The sequence below is a fragment of the Drosophila miranda genome, chromosome 4 (genome assembly GCF_003369915.1).
Source record: "Drosophila miranda strain MSH22 chromosome 4, D.miranda_PacBio2.1, whole genome shotgun sequence".
NCBI lineage: Eukaryota > Metazoa > Arthropoda > Insecta > Diptera > Drosophilidae > Drosophila > Drosophila miranda.
In genome coordinates this window covers 25,541,138-25,561,149 of record NC_046677.1, presented here as the reverse complement: position 1 = coordinate 25,561,149, position 20,012 = coordinate 25,541,138, and the positions used below count along the sequence as shown (strand labels likewise).

General features: G+C 42.5%; 4 protein-coding genes across 6 annotated transcripts; 3 read left to right on the top strand and 1 right to left on the bottom strand.

The window, feature by feature from the left end:
* Positions 1 to 529: 529 nt before the first annotated feature.
* Positions 530 to 1,875, top strand: LOC108161589 (CTD nuclear envelope phosphatase 1). Its single transcript, XM_017295877.2, has 2 exons — positions 530 to 639; positions 689 to 1,875. The coding sequence occupies exons 1-2, from the start codon at positions 614 to 616 to the stop codon at positions 1,434 to 1,436; spliced, it is 774 nt and encodes a 257-aa protein (XP_017151366.1). The 5' UTR covers positions 530 to 613; the 3' UTR covers positions 1,437 to 1,875.
* Positions 1,876 to 2,269: 394 nt separating this feature from the next.
* Positions 2,270 to 14,386, top strand: LOC108163628 (mitochondrial carrier protein Rim2). 2 transcript variants are annotated; one of them, XM_017299033.2, is made up of 7 exons: positions 2,270 to 2,816; positions 11,493 to 11,703; positions 11,914 to 11,984; positions 12,050 to 12,181; positions 12,252 to 12,525; positions 12,604 to 12,821; positions 13,282 to 14,386. In XM_017299033.2, exons 1-7 carry the CDS (start codon positions 2,770 to 2,772, stop codon positions 13,406 to 13,408), a joined length of 1,080 nt encoding a protein of 359 aa, XP_017154522.1. In that variant the 5' UTR covers positions 2,270 to 2,769; the 3' UTR covers positions 13,409 to 14,386. The 2 variants fall into 2 exon arrangements, with proteins under 2 accessions (XP_017154522.1, XP_017154521.1); XM_017299032.2 differs by having other exon boundaries at positions 11,493 to 11,724.
* Positions 14,387 to 15,071: 685 nt separating this feature from the next.
* LOC108162672 (WD repeat-containing and planar cell polarity effector protein fritz) lies at positions 15,072 to 19,007 on the top strand. Of its 2 annotated transcripts, none has more exons than XM_017297515.2 (6): positions 15,072 to 15,744; positions 16,175 to 16,475; positions 16,535 to 17,485; positions 17,545 to 18,412; positions 18,476 to 18,635; positions 18,695 to 19,007. In XM_017297515.2, the coding sequence occupies exons 1-6, from the start codon at positions 15,339 to 15,341 to the stop codon at positions 18,808 to 18,810; spliced, it is 2,802 nt and encodes a 933-aa protein (XP_017153004.1). In that variant the 5' UTR covers positions 15,072 to 15,338; the 3' UTR covers positions 18,811 to 19,007. The 2 variants fall into 2 exon arrangements, with proteins under 2 accessions (XP_017153004.1, XP_033250064.1); XM_033394173.1 differs by having other exon boundaries at positions 15,655 to 15,744; positions 16,243 to 16,475.
* LOC108162676 (39S ribosomal protein L48, mitochondrial) lies at positions 18,912 to 19,777 on the bottom strand. Its single transcript, XM_017297518.2, has 3 exons — positions 19,663 to 19,777; positions 19,503 to 19,601; positions 18,912 to 19,444 (listed from the first exon to the last, which is right to left on the bottom strand). Exons 1-3 carry the CDS (start codon positions 19,672 to 19,674, stop codon positions 19,013 to 19,015), a joined length of 543 nt encoding a protein of 180 aa, XP_017153007.1. The 5' UTR covers positions 19,675 to 19,777; the 3' UTR covers positions 18,912 to 19,012.
* Between the last annotated feature and the right edge of the window lie 235 nt (positions 19,778 to 20,012).

The window sequence follows — 20,012 nt, the reverse complement described above, 5'->3', positions numbered from 1 at the left end:
GCCCTGTCTGTCTGTCCGCCCGTCCGTCTGTCCGTCCCTATCAGCGCCTAGTACTCAAAGACTATAAGAGCTGGAGCAACGACATTTTATATCCGGACTTCTGTGATATGTCACTGTTACAAGTATATTTCAAAACTTTTCTCCACCCACTTCAGCCCCCACAAAGGGCGAAAATTTTAAAGATACGAGAAAACTAAAAACGCACAATCATAGAGAATGACCATATCTATCCGGTTGCTGAATCTGGATCAGATCGGATAATTTGTATAGCCAAAAGGAACAAATCAATTAGCCACTGCGTAGCCAACGCAGTGCCCGACGACACGCTCAGACTGATTTTCTGTCTCTCTCGCACGCACTCTTTGTCGTTTAATGACTATGTATCGGGTATAAATGTAGAGTTGCGGTTTCCGCAGCAAATTACAACGTTCCCCCTCGTTTTGGTATAGCGTTAGGGTATTTTTATAGTTGTAAGTGGGCGCCATTTTTGAACTAGAACTAATCAACTGTATATTAATAATCAAATAGGCTACTGAAAATCCGTCATTGTCGTTTACGCTACTTTGATTCTCAAAAATACATTAACTGTTCTGTTATAGAGTTAAAAGCAAAAATGGGAGTTGACGCAGGTTTCTTAATGTAAGTAACCACAATGTTAAGCCAGTCTATACAACCCCCAACTCCATAGACTCGGAATCCTGTTGGTGGGCACTCTGCTGCGCTTTAGACGACGCTTATGGTATTATAGCAATAAGCTATGTTATGAGCTCTTTCTATCAAAATACTTGCACGGCGACTACTTGACATCTTGTTCCAAGCGAAAACTTACGCTTGTTAAGAAGAAAACTCTCATCCTTGACATGGATGAAACTCTCATGACCTCAGTAATTGTAAAGAAAGGGGTGGCTAGTCCGGTTTCGCGGAAAAAATTGAAATGGAAATATGTGCCAGTTGATTTCGAGTTTAATTTGCACGATTCCACGGTCAAAGTGTACAAGCGACCCTTTGTCGACCATTTCCTGGATCAGGTCTCGAAATGGTTCGATATAGTCGTATTCACTGCTGGAACCGAGCTATATGCCACGCCTATTATTGACTATTTGGATGGCGGACGAAACATTCTGGGACATCGGCTGTTTCGCGACAAATGCGTCACTGTCGAAGGATTCAATGCTAAGTTCGTATCGATTGTCAACGACGATATGGCCAATGTGATTCTCCTAGATAATTCAATACCTGAGTGCTGTTTCAACATGGACAATTCCATACCTATCTTCGACTACGTTATAGGTGATTGGGACACTGAGTTACTCAACTTACTGCCCTTTCTCGATGCGATTCGATTTGCCGGGGATGTTCGGTCCGTCTTAAAGCGTTGCAAGAGATTGAACACGCGCCAACTTGATTTGTACTTACAAAAGGATAATCTGCTCTAAGGATAATCTATGCATAGCCTTACTAATTCTCTGTTAAAACGGCTTAAATGGATATACAAGCTGTTTAAATAGTAGTTAGATGGGCTAAGATCGTTTTTAGTTATATTTTATCGCTAAGTCCGAGGTCACACTGATTTTTTTGCCACTCAAACACCTTTCAAATTTTATACTTTTCATAGTATTTTCCAGTATATTTTATTGACTCACCGGAAATAATGAAAATTGAATCATTTTAGGGCAGTTCAGGTGAAAAATTTCGTGGGCTTTTTTTAAGTTCAGAGAAAAGATGGCATAAATCCTTTACAATCGTTAATATTTTCCGCCATTTACCGCAAGTAGTTAAACTATTTAAATAGAGGGGGCTTTAGTGGGCTAAGTTCGGTCTTTTACCATACCAGACGCTATATTGTTGTTGAGGTACCAAAATTGAGGCAAAAAACATTAAAGTCAAGTATTCAAAATAAGCCAGTCAAGTAGAAAATTGATTCATTAATCAGATAAAATTATGTGGGCATGGCTAAATGTTCTATCTAGCTAATAATATACGACGGAATCTCATAATCGAGGAACGATTAACCCATTGCAAGCCAAGGGGGTATTTTAATATTCCACCGAAAATAATAATACAAATTTAATAATTTTAGGGCAGTTCAGGTGAAAAATTTCGTGGGTTTTTTTTAAGTTCAGAGGAGAGATGGCATGAATCTACACGAAGACTTTAAAATCGTTAATATTTTCCGCCATTTACCTCAAATAGTTGAACTATTTAAATAGATGGGGCTTAAGTGGGCTAAGTTCGGGTTTTCATCATACGAGACGCTATAAATCCGATAACGATAAATCTACAACGATACATCCGGACGTGTTTTTTTCGAGCTGCGGATTTATTTCTACCTGATTTATTTAAACATTAAGAAACATTTAAACAGTTAAACGAGTGCTCGATGGACTTGGCGCCGTGCGCATAATTGTCATAATTAACTATAATCGTTATCAGTGAATACCGTTGCAGTTGCATAACTTGTCATTGCCAAAAAAAAAGCAGCTGAATTGCAGAAGAATTTGCACCGCTGAAAGTTCTTTTGGACCTGGTGAAATAATTAAGAAAAGTTTAAACCAATACCAATACAAATCCATTGGGATAAGCCCCGGTCGGGCCCCCCGGCCCACGCCAGCTTTTTGGGCCCCTTGTCCACCTACGCGCTGCGTCGCGTCGTCGTGCCTTCAAAAGTAGTTTTTTGTGCTGCCTATTTTTGTAAATCTCAAGTGCGCGTTAATTAGTGGCTATTTAATCAATCACTGATTGAATATTAAGTGACGGAAGAGCGTGAGCATGGCTCAAAACAAGGCAGATACTTTCATTCATTTGATTGCCGGCGGGTAAGTGGAATCTATTTTCTTTATTTTTCGTATGTTTGTTGGGGCAACTATTGCGTCTTATCGCAGGTCAGGCTCCAACAGACCTACAATAAACCGGTTTTGCTTGGATTTCGTTTCGTACATAGTAATACGTTGAATCTCTAAAACGGCGCAATTGCGATTAGATTTAGTTAGCCGCAAATCAGAAGCAGCCCGAAATTCGTTGAAGTAAATTTGACCTGGCCTCCGGCGACAGGCCGGAGGGGTTGGCAATAGTTGGCAATGGCGCCAAAAAAAAAAGGCCGAAAGAAAATCGAACTGCGGCGCACCGAATCTTATGATACGCTTGCAGTTTCCATTTATATACTAAACTCGATCGATATTGATGATCAAGAATATGCATATACGCTTTATAAGGTTGGAGGATCTTCCGTTTGTGCGTTGAAAACATCTGGTAAAAATAATATCATTCTTTGAAAGGGTACAGAAGCACAAACAGCAAAATAATTTAAGAGAGCCATGCTCCGTTCACGTGCTTTGGGGGACAGCTGCTCTGCTCTCTGCTTTGCAGTCCACAGCGATTGGCGAAAAACAATTTTGGATTCGAGATAAACGTCACCGCAAGAGGGGACATGAGTACTAAAAGTACTATAGAACAAGAGCGGTAAAGCAGAGTGACGACTGACGAATACCCATCATAATCACAAGGGACTATATATACTTTTTCGTGGTTATGTCTGTAATAATTATCCGATCAGGACTTCCACTAATTATATGTTAACACAATTAGCGCTCTTTTACTACTAAATTAAGAGGAGCGTGGCTTGATGCTAATCAAGAATAGATATGATATTTGGTTAAGAACACAAATATACCCAGGATATGTATGTAAATATGTGCAACAAAAATAAATACTGTACATATGTATGTACATTGGTCATTTATCAGCTCATGTTATGCAGGAGCTCTCCTTCCTATCCCTTGTCCCCTCTCTCTCTTTATCTTACTTTCTCTACTCGGTTCATTGCTATTGCTTGAATCACGTTACAGGCAATGTCCAATTCGAGTTCCATAACTCAGGCGGCGGGCATTAACAAGCTCAATTGCATTGTTGTTCTTGTTGCTGTTTTTGTTTCTGTTATTATTATGATTGTCGCTTTTATCGTTTCTATTTTTAGACCCGGGACCGCGCATCTGACTTTGTTTTTATTTTTACCTGCACCCTACACACACACACGCACACACACACGGGCCGCACACTGCGAGGCATATCAGTCTCTTGAACCCGTTCGAGTGCCTGGGGGAGTGATCCGTGTCTCTCCGAAGCAATTCGTGTTGTTGTTTCCCTTGTGCTTTGTGTAGGGGATCGGAAAGTTCAGATTGCAGCTTTATTTGTGACTCTGTTCCGTTCTGGTTCCGTATTTGTTGGAAGGAGAAAGAATGAAAGAAGCAAAGAAAGAGACTGACAGAAAGAGGAGTCGAGCCTCTGGTTTTTCGGGAAATGTATGTAAATGTATCAGAAACAGGAACGAAAGGTTGGTGGGTGTTTGATGGAACATACATACATGCTAAATTTGGAATGGAACTTTTGATATGGCCTTGACGGAGTGCATGTTTTGTTATCCCCGACAATAACCCCAGAGGGCCGCCCCCTAAAACGCCACAAAACATCAACATGACAGACAGGGGGCTCCAGAACTGAGTAATTTTGCCGGCCGGCCTGCGCTGGCCTAAGCCTTTTTATCAGCAGTTAAACAACAACTCAAGAAAATCGTTTCAATGTTCACATTTTACTGTCGTAAGACTTCTTTCTTATATACTATACTAGTGTACGTGTACATATGTAAGTATTATATGCATATGTTTGCGTATGTGTAGTGCACTTAAAGCGCAGAAAAAACTGTTGTTGAAAAGCATTCACGTTGCAACCAGGCCAGAGCTTTCTTAATGCCCAAGTATTTGTAACCCTGTTGCTAGAACTACCACAAAAAGGGGGGTGGGCTGGGTATTTCTGTGTGTGTGTGTGTGTGTCTCGTGTTTGTAAACGTTGTGAAAACTAAGGCAAAAACAACCTTGCCTTGCTCCGGCGGCACCACATTGTTATATCGCTATAAATAAAACCAAAAGCAAACGTGCAATTAACCGACATGCATCCGACCATCCATCTACATAGTCGAGCACCCCAAAGCTGCTTTAAACTCAATGTAAACATTTTGAAAACTGTACATGAAGGAAATTACAGAACTCTTTCCAACTGAATGGTAAAGAAAACTATAAATTCTTATAGATATTCATGTTTTATATAAAGCTGAGCCGCAAGTTCGTACAATATTTGAAATTCTGCTGCTATTTTTGTGTTTTTGTCTATTGGAAAGCTATTCAAAATACGCTGCCAAGGCGGAAACTCAACAATATAGCGATATAACACGTTTTTTTTATACCCGATACTCAAAATGAGTATTGGGGTATATTAGATTTGTGGTAAAAGTGGATGTGTGTAACGTCCAGAAGGAATCGTTTCCGACCCCATAAAGTATATATATTCTTGATCAGCATCAATAGCCGAGTCGATTGAGCCCTGTCTGTCTGTCCGTCCGTCCGTCCGTCCGTCCCCTTCAGCGCCTAGTGCTCAAAGACTATAAGAGCTAGAGCAACGATGTTTTGGATCCAGACTTCTGTGATATGTCACTGCTACAAAAATATTTCAAAACTTCGCCCCGCCCACTTCCGCCCCCACAAAGGACGAAAATCTGTGGAATCTACATTTTTAAAGATAGTATAAAACTAAAAACGCAAAATCGTAGAGGATGACTATATCTTCTAGATTGCAAAATCTGAACCAGATCGTATAATTATTATAGCCAGAATCAAGAAAACAATTTCATTCTTTCTCGCTCTGTCTCTCTCTAACACACAGGTTTCATGGTCGGTTTTGCCAATTGCAAAATATGAGTTCAAGGATCTCAGAACCTATAAGAGCCAGAGCAACCAAATTTGGTATCCACACTCCTGTGATATCGGACCTTGACCGTTTCGTGTCCAAATTTCGCCACACCCCCTTCCGCCCCCGCAAAGGACGAACATCTGGGGCATCCACAAATCTCAGAGACTATTAAGGCTAGAGTAACCAAATTTGGTATCCGCACTTCTGTTAGATCTCACTATAAAACGTATATGCTCAGAATTTCGCCCCACCCCCTTCCGCCCCCACAAAGGACGAAAATCTGTTGCATCCACAATATTGCACATTTGAGAAAACTAAAAACGCAGAATCATAGATAATGACCATATCTATCAGATTGCTGAATCTGGATCAGATCAGATCATTTTTATAGCCAATAGGAACAAATCAATTTGCAGTGGCTACGCAGCGCCCGACGTCACGCTCAGACTGATTTTCTGTCTCTCTCGCACGCACTCTTTGTCGTGTCGTTCAATATTAGCGGCGTCTGCCGGAGAGAGCCATACTGACTTAGTATCGGGTATAACTGTAGAGTTGCGGTGTCCGCAGCAACTCACAACGTTCCACCTCGTTTCGTTTCATTTTGTATTGTATTGTATTCTATTTTATTGATTTCTAATATATATTTTTGTACAAAAACTGAAACAAACCTACATATATTGTCAATGGAAACGTTTAAGGTTCTTAAATTTCGATTAAATGATGTTTGAACTGCAGTATTTAGACTGTACTTTGTACAGAAAAGTCTGTCCTCATAATATGAAAATAATGATGGCATTAATTATCTGACAACAATCGGCAATTAAAGAAAATTGTTAAATTGGTCTAGACTCTAGACAATTTAGATCATATGTACAAACGAGGTTTTGGTATGTTTTCGAAATTTTGGCAAAAACACACTGCAAATTTCTCTATTCTCTATTTTACCCCCAATTATAACGTATACATTGTTATTTTTTGTATTTTTATATACTCATAGAAACCCCTATTCTAAATTGAGCTTGGCAAGCGATTTGGATTTTTGTTTTGGTTTTTCTAGACGGTCGCCCCGGGCAAATAAACTTTTTCTGGCACACTGACTCGTCGGCGGCTGGTTGAAGGCGTTTGAATCGAATGCAACAAACAACATTGCTGCCAATCTGAGGTGGCGCCGTGGAGGGGTAGTAGGAGATAATACAGAACAAACAATGTCACTTCTGTTCTGCCTGAAAGTTGTGAATACTCGTAATCGCACTTCATTTCTCTGATTATTTTTAGACGCGGTTTTTTGTTAAAAAAAAATAATAAATGTTTTTAGCACAGAGAAGGAAGCATTGGAAGAGACCTTTCCTGTTTTGCTGAACTCAATAAATACACAAGATTGTATTACCATATTATATAGTTACGTTTGGGTCTTGCAACCCGTAGATAGCTTCTTAGTTTTCCGCATCCATCAGAGCATTATTCTTTTTTGCGACACAATTTTCTATTAACTTTTTCGATTTTCCCATCAGCTGTGATTTGTTTTCGTTTTTGGTTTCTCTCCTGTTCTCTTCTTTGGCTCTAAGCGACATGTCTTCCCGCACGTACGCATTTTTGTATTTATTTTTTGGAAACCCGTAACAAATGTATCTGTCTCGCTTGCTCGTTTTCGGGGATGGGTATACTGGCATCTAAGGTCGCTTTCTGGCGCCAAAATGTGCTTCCAGTTAGAAGTGTGAACATGTAGATATATAAATGAATGAATAAATGGAAAGTTACTCTTATTTGCTCTCATTTATCTATCGTTTTTGTACTCTCTCATTATCATTTATTTATCTTCTTTGACTCCTTATCATCTTCTTTTCGTTTTATTTGAATTTGTGGCATTGCTTTGGTTTTGATAATTTATTCAGTTTGCTGGTATAATGTTTGCAAACATTTCCTATAGCCAAAAATTGTGTCAAGGGCGTCCTGTTTTATTCTGCTCTTGATCTAGACACATATTTTCTTAATATAAATATAAACATTTTTATTGGCTGTATATATTGTACCGTTGTATTAGAACATATATGTACATAGATATATTGTCAGGGAAAGATTTTTATTTAAAAATGATGTTTATGTATATATTTTTCTATAGAAGGTCGCGTGCCAAGTTTATATAGAATTTATTGAATAAAAACCAAAATAAAATCTAATCTTAGCGAGTTCCTTAATTACTTTCTATTATTTGAAAAATATTTTTTTTTAGATAAGTACTAAATGCATTTCATCTAAGAAATGTCAATTTTTCACTAGAAAATTTGAATACATATGTTTTGGAACTCATTGTTTTTGTACTCCAACAACACGTGAAAATCAGCTGTTTTGCATCGGTTCATTATGTACAGTTAGGCAAGCAGTTCAACAGAAAAGCAGTGGATCCATCATGGCGGCCTTTGAATTTGAAAACTTGATTGTTTTTCCAACATTTCCGTTTCTTGGGAATGCCCTACAGCTTTAACCCATTCCATTTACAAATGCAAATGGCAATATTCCGTTTAACCTTGATTCTTTTGACCCATAAAAGAAAGAAACAAAAACATTCAAAACTTTCCATAAATTTCGTAATCTAAAACAACAAAAACAAAAACGCCAAAAGAAAAGGAAAAAACGTTAGCAAAAAGAAGAACAAAATTTAGAATCGCACTGATAAGACGAAACTTAAGTCTGCGAAACGCAAAATAAAATTAAAAGAAAAATAAAACTCGAAATATTTCTTGATAAGATGTAGCCCCCGCCAAGACGTCTTTATCAGTGCCCAGTGCCGAACGATGGTTGGGGAGGGGAGGAACAGGTGTGGGACTCTTAGGCAGCTGCTGGACAAAAGCCTCCCCAACAGAGAGGGCTGACGCATCGGTAAAGGGAATTATCAGGTTCGGTTTCCCACACTTTTTACACTTGTACGTCTCGTCCATAGACCATGTCTGCTAGGCCCCAAAGTTTCCACCTCTTATCTGCCACCAGAGAGCGCGTGTTTGTGGGGCGAACAACATCGGCGAACCCGACCAATGTCAAAAAACAGATAAATAGCGCATTAACATTAACCGGACCGGCTGCATTTTGCACATTTCACACATGTTCTGTCAGCGGCAGCCGGGGGGAGGCCATCGATCGGGAGTCCCGATGTGGCTATAGATATGGTTCTACGTACACGTTCGTGTGTACTTGAAAATATAGCTACTTGTTGCAAAAATATTCAGAATTTCACATGTTTCACTCATGATGAAACAGTTGGAATTGGTTTTTTTTAAATTCATGATGCCATGGATAATTATATTTTGTTCCCATTAGCAAAGGAAAAAGACTTTTCAATGAGGGATTAGATCAGCGGTGAGCAGAATTTTTGCATTTGAACAACAACAAAACGTATCAGCATAACTCGAGCCGAGCATTAATGTCATGCACACGTCATGTATGTTGTTTTTTTACATTCTCTTTTGTAGCATTTGCTTAGGTCGGAAGTGGTCATCGTTGGATTACATACAGGTTTTCAAGGGATTAATCAATGCCTCATATCATTCGTTGTCTAGAAGAATCCGGATAAGAATCTGTTATCCAGCGCAGCTGTTTGTATATTTTATGTTGATTCAGATGAAATCCCCAGATTGGGAGGCTAACAAATCCCCCCTTAAATTGAAACGATTTCATTCCTCAAGTCCGTTAACCTGTTGATCCGTGACTCCCAGTTCCCCGTAACAGCCGCAACCGTAACCGAAACGTGCCTCGCTCTTTCTCCTTGATATTTGTGTTTGCCCATCTGTCTATCCTTGTGTCTGGCACGTTGCAGGGCAAACACGGCTTGCCCTAAATACTTTCTCGTGAAGTGGCAGCCAGATGCTAATTGTAATTCAATAGTGGGAACACTTGACCATTAATCCATTGATTAAATGTGATTATATTTGTGAAATTGTTTAATCAGGTCTGTGCTTGCCGAGCGGGTGCGAAAAGGCTGCCTATAAATGTGTCAAACATTGCCAAAAAAGTTGGAAAAGGAAAAAGGAAGATTGCTGGAACATATGGCGTGTTCGCGTTGCTCTCTCCCTCTCTCTTTGGATTGGTTTCGGTTCTTACCGGTTTCGCAGTAATTATGTCACAGATTCCGCCTGGGACTGAGCATCCATATAAATGTAGTATGGGGACAGACGCGGGGCCCTGGGGCCATCGCTGATAGGAGCTGATAGTCCGGATAGTCCCGCTTTGTCCGACCGAATTGCAATTCATTCGCGGGGCTGGCAAAGGTTATCTGCCCCAGAGGCGGGGGTCAATCCGTAACCAGTACGGACCGGTTCTCGACTACCCACTGGCTCCACTGCAATCCCAGCCCCAGCCCTCATTTGAAGATGCCAACGTTGATTAATTTCTGTACTTTCCAGGGATTAAAGGAGACATTCGTGCCTGTTGCAGGAAACTTTCTGCTTCATCGATCAAACTTGTTGTCGTGTTTCTCTTCTGTCTCGTTTTCCATCCCCTTTTATATTTCTTTGTTGCATAACTATTTTCCGTCTCGTGTGGCGGTCATTGTCGTGGATTATTATAATCATAATCGAATTTCATGGTTCTCTCGCTGTTCTGTTGCCAACCGCCAATTTACAAGTTCTGCGATCAGGAGTTATGCTCCGGCGAATAAATACAAATACATTCCCTAGATAGCAAAGTGATTATGGCACTTTTATCTCACAATTTTCCAATTTGTTGATATTGATAGAGGTAATCAGTGTGTTGGTTTGGTTTGTTTTATTGTTCCTTTTGGGAAAGGTCGTGTATAATTAATTTTGGAGGGTTGTATTTTTTTTGGCAAGGTTAACTTTAAGGTGAATGCGGGAGTTGCCCCTTAACTGCGAATCTCGAGTCGATCAGGCACACGTCTTGTATGTTGTTGATCAGGAATCAGTGATGGATTTCTTACGATAGTGCTGTTGCACCCACATGGTTATGCATCAGATTTGATATTTCTGTAATATAATTTGAATGGTTATTTCAATAAAAAGTTTAACTCAATTATACACATTCTTCCAGGCGAAATTACCCTAAGCAAACTTTCCATTAAAATATATGTGTGGGTGTGAGATTTCCTTGTGTTCTGTGAGAACCGACATCTGCATTCTGATTCGGAATGCCAGCAATTTCACAAGCCAGTAAACAATTACATGACATGACCTTGATTTGCATGTGAAATGAGAAATGAAATAGAAAATTTTCTATAATTTACTGGACTACTTAATGGATAACAGCCCCCTCTCATTCAAAGCCTCTAGCCCCGCAATGTTCCATGGAGCAAAATGCAATGAACCAATCAAAACGGCCCTCCACTTGAAATGAAAATGGAATTCGACTCGTAAATGGAAGGGGTGACAGGCGACCCATGCTTGTACAGATATTCGAGATATATTAGATATAGTGCCCCAACGAAAAACCAATTTAAGCGAAGGAATTGCGCAAATCGAAGAAATACGAGTTTTTGAGATGAGATATGAACGAGAGAGAGAGAGTGTATTTACTCATTTGTATATTTCAGCGTGGTCGATTGCCAAATGCGATTTATTTTTATGATATTCAAACATTTTTGGCACTAATCTTACGGGACAACGGGGGGGATGGAATGGAGAGAACACACACACCATGTCAAAGCACTTTATCTCTTTGTTGGGGGAGGCGACCGCAACTATTTTTAGATGGGGGAACATTTTCCAAACAGATTACTGATGTTTCTTTGGTTTCCTTGCCTCTAACAGATCCGCTGGCACCGTTGGAGCCGTGGTAACATGCCCCCTGGAGGTGGTCAAGACGCGTCTGCAAAGCTCGACGGCATTCATGACGCCATCCTCGAGGCTCGTGGAGCCAACGGGGAGTGGACCGGCCAATGGCGGCCCCTCTGAGCTGTTGAGGCCGGAACAACGACGTAAGCTAAGCACAACGATATTACGTAACAGATCACAGCCACAGGTGATTGGGGGTGTGCGTAGGGTAGTACCAACTTCTTTTTTACCTATTTCTCATACAACACATACACACAAATGATCCACCACATTCCAGGCACATTGCCATATATCCTAACCGAAACCCTCTGCCACAACACAACATTTTCATCTCCATTGTCCTGGCATCCATGATTGAGCAGCTTTTAATTGCATTTTTTGCTTGTACTCCTTACAGATTATGGCCATTTCCCATTGCGGCATCTCATCGACAACCCCCAAATCCATGAGCATCATCCAGTGTCTGCGGTAAGTGTATAAGTCTGCGGTACATCACTAACTTATTTCATTCCTTATTTCCTTCCTCTTCCCAGACACATTGTCCAGAACGAGGGTCCACGTGCCCTGTTCAAAGGTCTTGGTCCGAATCTCGTAGGCGTTGCGCCCTCTCGTGCCATTTACTTTTGCACCTACTCACAGACCAAGAACTCGCTCAACAGTTTGGGGTAAGTGCCTGCCTCTAGTCATAAATGTACTGCTCGTATTCATTCTTGGATTTTTGCGATCTTTTATCAGTTTCGTTGAACGTGACTCCCCGCTGGTGCACATCATGAGTGCGGCCAGTGCTGGCTTTGTCTCATCCACGGCCACTAATCCCATTTGGTTTGTGAAGACCCGCATGCAACTGGACCACAACTCCAAGGTGCAAATGACAGTGCGGCAGTGCATCGAGCGTGTGTATGCCCAGGGCGGTATTGCGGCCTTCTACAAGGGCATCACGGCCAGCTACTTTGGCATCTGCGAGACCATGGTGCACTTTGTCATCTACGAGTTCATCAAATCCAAATTGGTATGAGAAAGTCGTGTGATTAGGTTTCGGCTTGTGGAATCCCCCCGATTAATCTTCCATTTTTTTTTTTGTTTTTAGTTGGAGCAACGCAATCAGAGGCAAACAGACACCAAGGGCTCGCGGGACTTTTTGGAGTTCATGATGGCCGGTGCCGTCTCGAAGACAATCGCCTCCTGCATTGCGTATCCGCACGAGGTGGCACGTACTCGGCTGCGCGAGGAGGGCAACAAGTACAATTCCTTCTGGCAGACACTGCATACGGTGTGGAAGGAGGAGGGCAGACCTGGACTGTATAGGTGCGTAGGAATCCCCACTGGTTGGGGGTTTCTTTAGTTTATTCAGAGAACAACTCAGAATGAACTTAAAGATTGTTATAGGGAATCCCACAAGCTTACTCCCGTTTCATTTTTATAGCACTTTTGCCCTGAAGCGCATCCTCTATAAAAAGAAGCACATTTATATGATAAAGCGGATGCTTTTTTAGATTGTTGGCATTTCCAACGCTATAATAAATTATCATAACACGCCACCCACGACTTCGTGGCTTCCCCAAATCTATACCCCCTCCTCGGCGTGAAATCTATTTAAGAAATCATTCTTTTGCGTCGCATCTTGTTCTGTTTGTTTACCTTAATTTGATTATCACTCGGACCCGCACCGAGCGAGCGTGCTGACTCTGCTTTATAGTTATTATTATTTGCCAAGTATTCCAGGCCACTAATTGCTCCATCCTCTCTATATTTTGTGCACCCACAGAGGCTTGGCCACGCAGCTGGTCAGACAGATTCCGAACACGGCAATCATGATGGCCACCTATGAGGCGGTTGTCTATGTGCTGACGCGTCGCTTCAACAACAAATCGAACGAGTTTTACGATTTTTAGAGGAGAGAAAGCACCCCCCAAGCACTCACTCCCAGGAGCGATAGACGGATGGATAGTTAACAGTGAAGAAGGAGAAAGAGATGGAGAAGGAGAAAAAGAGAAACCCAATCTGTGCATATGTAGACGCGACTGCTGCAACTTAATTGTAATTGTAATCCTTTTTCTAGACGATCGAAACCAACGAGCGCAAATTTTTTAGTTAACTAGCTTTTAAGGCAAATCCAAAACAGAAAAGAGAAAACAAAATGAAAATGAAAATGAAAACGAACTCGAGAGACTTGAAAGAGACGTTGACGTTGAACGTTGGCCAACGCAAAACACGCACCACGTACACTACACCACGATTTCCATAACACAATTTATTTGCTATTTGCTATATAATTGCGATAGAGTCAAGTAAAATCTGCAGTATATGGAGGCCAAAAAAAGCAACGACTTAGGCTCGATGGGATTCGGCAAAAATGTTATCAAAATTTAAAAAGGCTGCTATTTAGTTAAAGATACAATATATGTATGTATAGAACGTGGTTGATATTTTGATATAAATGTAAATAGAGAGAGGGTAGGGTTGCGGTCAGAGTTTATTGTAAATAGATGAGGCGTTTCGTTGGCCCCCCGCCATTTAGTTTGTTTAGCTTGTAAGCACAAAGTGTTGGATAAGCAAGTCGCCATATATATATGAATATATATATATATATGTATATATTTATGTAGTAAAGATCCAACCGATACGATCTGCACTGCGCTGAATATACATACGAGTAAACATACGTAATTGTAACCATAACCGTTTTCTGTTAAGTTTCAAATGCGATATACACTTTAGTTACTATTACTATTATTATCGATACGTTGCTGTTTATTTAGTCCATTAATTAGCTAGATATAGTGTCCCTAAGCGTATTTCATTGATAACGAGCAAAGAACGAAGAAAACTACTGTGAATAAATTGATTGCAATCTGATTTGATGGTGATCAATAAATACAAAAATGTTGTTTAAAAATAAGCCAAGCCAAGCGTTTATTGCGTCTAGTGCGGCATTTGTCGGTCGTTGTGGTCCCCACTTATACGTAGGCTCTTTATTAACATTGATAAGATAATGTCAATGGCGACAAGTCTGCAGACCCTCGAGCATAGTTCAACCTGGAAATCGCAGACGACTGTTGGTTGGGTAATAAAAACTTTTCTGCGATAATGAATAGGATTTGCTCGAAAGACAATCTAAGCTTAATTAAATTTTTATTTAGATTTATATTCTTGGCGCCCATCACCCCAATTGGATCGATAACGATTGTCGCTCCAGCAACAAGTGATCGTCACTTTTCGGTATATTTGGACGTCGACAATGTGGCAAGTGATTTAAAATGCAATATTTCAAATCTATTATATGTAGGTGAAAAATAAAAATATAAAAGACAAAAACGGTGCAAAAATTTCAAATCGGGAAAATGAAATCTTTTCAAAATGACAAGGAAAATAATAGTGACGATGATGAATATTGTGATTAGTGAAATCGATGATCTGTTTTATAGTAATATTATTTTATATAGACCGCCTTATAAAGGATTTACCTCAAATAAAAACACACATTTTTCATCGGTACATTTCGCGAATGAGACGGTATATTTTGACGGTATCAGTCGGTATATTCTATCGTTGATCGTCACTGATCGTCAGCCAAGTGCCAGCTCTAAATTCCAACAAATTTTCAGTGTTTACGTTTCGAGATAAAAAAAATTACAACATTTTTCAGTGCACTTCAAACGTTTTTTATTGATCGCAGCAACGTAAAGTAGTGGAAATCTCTCGGTGTAGGCCACAGGCCACAGGCCACAGTCGCAGTTGCGCCGAGAAGAAACAAATCCAACGTAGTGACACCCATTTCGCGGCCATGCAAATCGATGCGTTTAGGTTTAATATCGTCTAAGAATGCTGCTTAGTGAGACCCACTTCTGGACGACGCTGCGAGATGAAGTGCGCATCAAGAGCAACGACTTGGGCGCGTTTCGGTACATGCGGCAGAAGGAGCAGGATCCGGACTTGACGGCGTTGGCCAAGCGGGACTACACCGAGAGGCGAAATGGTCTGGCCGTCCTAAAAAACAACAGTCGGAAGGCGGCTGGTCGCCTCAAGGATAATCTCAAGAAGCTGGAGGATCTACTACGTCAACACAAGGTTATACATTCCGAGTGGCAGGATGCGGCTCAGGTGCTGCTGCTCTTTGCCAATGGCATCATTGCGCACATTTGTGTCGACATCTACACGGGCGACATTCTGCGGATGGTCTTTGAGAAGTATCTAGTTGGCAAATTGGCCGCCGAGGTCATTACCGATGGTGAGTGTGTGACAGGGTATAATCTACTTAGTGGTGTCCCTGGTAGTCGTGGATAGAGTATTACTGCTTCAATATGGCAGTGGCACTTGTGCCCGTTGCTGCTGTCGTTGCAACTATGGAGAAATTTGCATTTGCAACAAGTGCGACTACGTTTGCACTTTCCCACACCAACACACAGTAAAAGTCCCAGCCTCAGCCTAAGCCACACGCATGCACCGCAGCCATCACAACCATCACATGCATGTTCATGCAATTATTGTAATTTTTAATTAATCTGCTTGCTTGTTTTGTTGGCCATAAATATGCGCCTCCCTCCACACCTTCACACTCCTCCACACACCACACCACACACACAGCTCTTTCCATGTTTTGTTCGAGCCGCTCATTCAGCTTTGTCGTTTGTGCTTTTTTGTTTTGTCGCTGGCTTTAGCATTTTTTACACGTTCCCACATCGTCTTGGCCTACAATACGAACCAGCTGACGGTCGTGCATCTGCAGCGTCCCAATGCACGGTCGCAGGGGCCGGAGAAGATTGCCAACATGGATCCGCGCATATTTCATGTAATCATACCGGGCGCCACAGAGCGTAAGCTGTCACGCCATCTAACAGTGAATGGAAGCTTCGATCTGTTTGTGGTGTGGACGCAGTCCTCGCAGAATGAGGTGTATCCCTGGCGACCCACGGTCAGAGATCAGGATCGTGCCAACATTCATGTGTTCAAAATTAAGGGGTAGGTTATCCCTGTCTCCTGTAAGCATACTCCATTAATCACCCAATCCGATCTATCAGTTTGCAGCTGGAATCGATGGCCTACTGCTGGTCGGAAAACGATCCACTATGCGTGGACTTTCTGCGAAGCAGCGAGAGCCAGATCATCACGTTGGAACAGAAAGTATCGCGCAAGGGTGAAATCAGCGCCGAGATTTGTTCCTACGAGCTGGCCACAGGAAAGATGCAACGCACCGCGATTACCTCCATTCCTATGGGCGCTCAGATCTGCTCTTTCGCCTTCAGCCCCGACCAGGAGAAGCTCTTCTTGGGTAGCATCGATCAAAACATTTGCCTGCACGATCTCGTCCTGCAGACCACCAAGTACGTGAATCAAATCGAGATTGTGCCCCACCAGTGTGCCTGGCACTGTGACTCCGCCATGCTCTGCGTGGCCAATGAGCGATCTGTGCTGCAGTGCTTCGACCTGGCTTTGGCTACAATTGGCCATCAGTTGGTCAGCGAGAATGTGACGCCACTGAGCCTGCTGGACCTTTCGCACTACTTTGTGGCACAGCCTACGCTGCTGAACATTGCCTTTAGTCGGAAGCCAGATTTGGGGAGCTTTACGCACACCTATGCCCAGACAGATTGCTTGCTTCTGCTGATCTACGAGCAGGGGCCGCTGGCCTGTATGCGCACCTTTGGTGGGGCTGGCATGCGAGGCGATATACACAACTCCGGACTCACCGCGGACGTCATAGCGGATAAGTACTTGCGACTGCAGCAGCCGGACCGAGCCGTGAATGTCCTGGCAGCTCTCAACTGGGAAACCTATGGAGCCATGTGCCTGATAACCCTTCACAAAATAGCCAACTATGTGTTTTTCGGCGGCGATCAACGGCGGCCGCGGATAGAGCTAATGGCCAGAGCTTTAAAAACCTTCGCACACACGCTGTCCGAGGAAACGAAGGACGAATTTAGTGATCAGGTGTACGATCTGAAGCGACGCTTTTGCTTCTTTCTGCTGCGGTAAGTTGCAGTTCAAGCAATGTTGTTTCTTGGCACTCATCAAAGCAATCTTTTCACAGCAAAAATCTGTTTGCCGAGGCCTTCGAAATCGCCCAGGATGTGGCGGACTATGATCTGTTTATGGATCTGTACAATCTAACCAAGTGCATTACCAGTCTGGGCGAATTTGCTCAGGTGTCGTTCAGTCAGGCCGCTGCCATAATCCATGAGGAAGACCGTGCCAATGGCAATCTCAGCTTGACCTGTGATCTGCGCTCTGAATCCGCTTGCTCCCAGTCGACCTGCTCTGAGCTGTTGCGCACGGGCCAGGGTCAGCAAAACCAGCAGCAGGCCCTAAAGAATTATGTGCCACCTCTGCCATCGTTTAAGTCGAAAGTGTTCAATGCAGAGATGATCAAGATCAACATACCTAAGCCTGAGCTAAGGCCCCCACTGCCCAAGCTAAGCATTACAGCACATCCTCCAACAACATCTTTGGCGGGTCTATCCTTGAAGAGCGGTAGCCATCTGCAGACACCAGTGAAAAGCACCCATTCGAATGGCAATGTTTGGTCCCAGGATGTGCCAGATCAAACGGTAGGCCTACCCATGACCAGCAGCCCGCCGCCCCGTCCTCAGCCTCCTCCAGCCATCCCTGAACAGAGCTCACAACTGGGTCTGCTCAATGCACCACCCCCAGCGGCGGCTTACCAGCCCAAGTTCTACCAACATCCACTTGTGTCTGGCAACATACCCGCCATGCTGCCCACGGTGTCCAGTGAAGAATATCAGAAGCGCTTGCTGCTCAAGAAACCAACAGCCTCTATACTGTCTAATCCGGCTGCCGCGCCTGTCAACGGCGAGGCGGTCACGCCCAGTGCCAAGTCTCAAACGGCTGAGAAGAACAAAGTCAAGTTCTCGGATACAATCCAAGTGGCAGTGGTCCCGGTAAGATCTGCGGCGTCTTAATGACGAGTACTATGTTTACCTTGATGTTTTCCACTTTACCAGGAGATTCCTCGCAAGGAGAAACCAATGCCGCCGAAGCGAAATGGATACTCCAGACCGGTAGCACGACATCTGACTAATCCGAAAAAGGAGCTGGCCGACAGCCTGCCACTTTGTCATCCCCATGATGATTATTTAAAGGATTTCAATCCGATCAACACAAGTAGGTAAATGCGTTGTCAAAGAAGATCTTATAACTAAGGAGAAATTGATTCGTTTTAGATGTGACCAAGCCTCCGGCGCGTCGCCGCGAGGATGATCCTAAGCAGAGCAGCAGTAAAAATGCCAACTCTTCCTCATCGTCCTCCATCAAGGTGGTCCACTTTGGTGTGGTCTAATTGAATAATTCATAGTGCAATTGCTAAGTTTATACCTTTTTGGCTTAGAGCTTCCGTCTTCCATTCATTTGTAACTACTGCCGTCCAACTTAGTGCAAAGCTTTAAATAGGAAAGTTTTTTATGCATAGGTTCTCTCTATACTCTATACACACACAGGTTATTCATTAAATCTTAGCATTAAATGTTTGCCAAATTGCGAAGTTACTTTTTCTTGGTGCTCGCACCACCCATGCGCTCCAGTTCTGCTTTGAGGTCGAGCAGATCCCTGTCGGGCACATAGCGACGTTCCTCGCAGTCATCTGTGTGCTCCTGCACTGTCAGGCTCACACCTTCGGGTAAGGCAGCCTGGGCTATCCGCAGGAACTGAGGATAGACGGGGGCATCGACATTGCTCAGCTGCAGGCTGCGTTCGTAGGTAGTCAACTTGTATTCGGCCTCAATGACTGTGGAATTGGGACGCAGCCGCTGAACTTGGGTTTGCTGTGGCGGCAGGGCATAGCAGTCCGACACATCGAGATCAAGATATTCGGCCACTCCGTGGAGGAAGCGTTGGTAGCTCTCAAGCTGGGGATAATCATAGCCTTTGATTTGAACATTAAGGCTTTCGTACTGCGGGAATTTCGGCTTAAGTGACTGAAATCCACAAACAAATCGGTTACGTTTCGAAGAAAAGAGAAATGTTGCATCCAACCTCTAGGTAGTCCGGTTCATATACGCTGCCGCTGCTGCTTCTAACCGTCGTCGACGTTGGCTTAGCTAATTGCAGACCCACCCGCACACTTGGCAGTACCTAAAATATAAAAAGACAGGCATTAACATATACCATTTAATACATTTAAACATCTATTTACTCTTCGTAACATTTTATAGCGATTTTTTGAGTCCGAGGTTATGTCACACCAGCTGTTTGAAAGGTGGGTATATCGCTTATCGCACAAAAATACCGATACTTATGTGTACAATTTCTGCTGTTCCGCTTATCGCACATAAAAAGAACCATTATGCTTATATTAAACATTAGAATAGACTAAGGTAACCATGGATAACTCCACTAAACAAGGATGAATTTCGCGGGAGCAGTCTCACCTCACCTCCACATGGACAGAAGTCCTGTTCTTCCAAGTTTGAAAATTTAAAAAAAAATCTATGTAGTGATGGGACAACTCCAACTCTTCTTCTTTCAAAATTTAAAGAAGCAAAA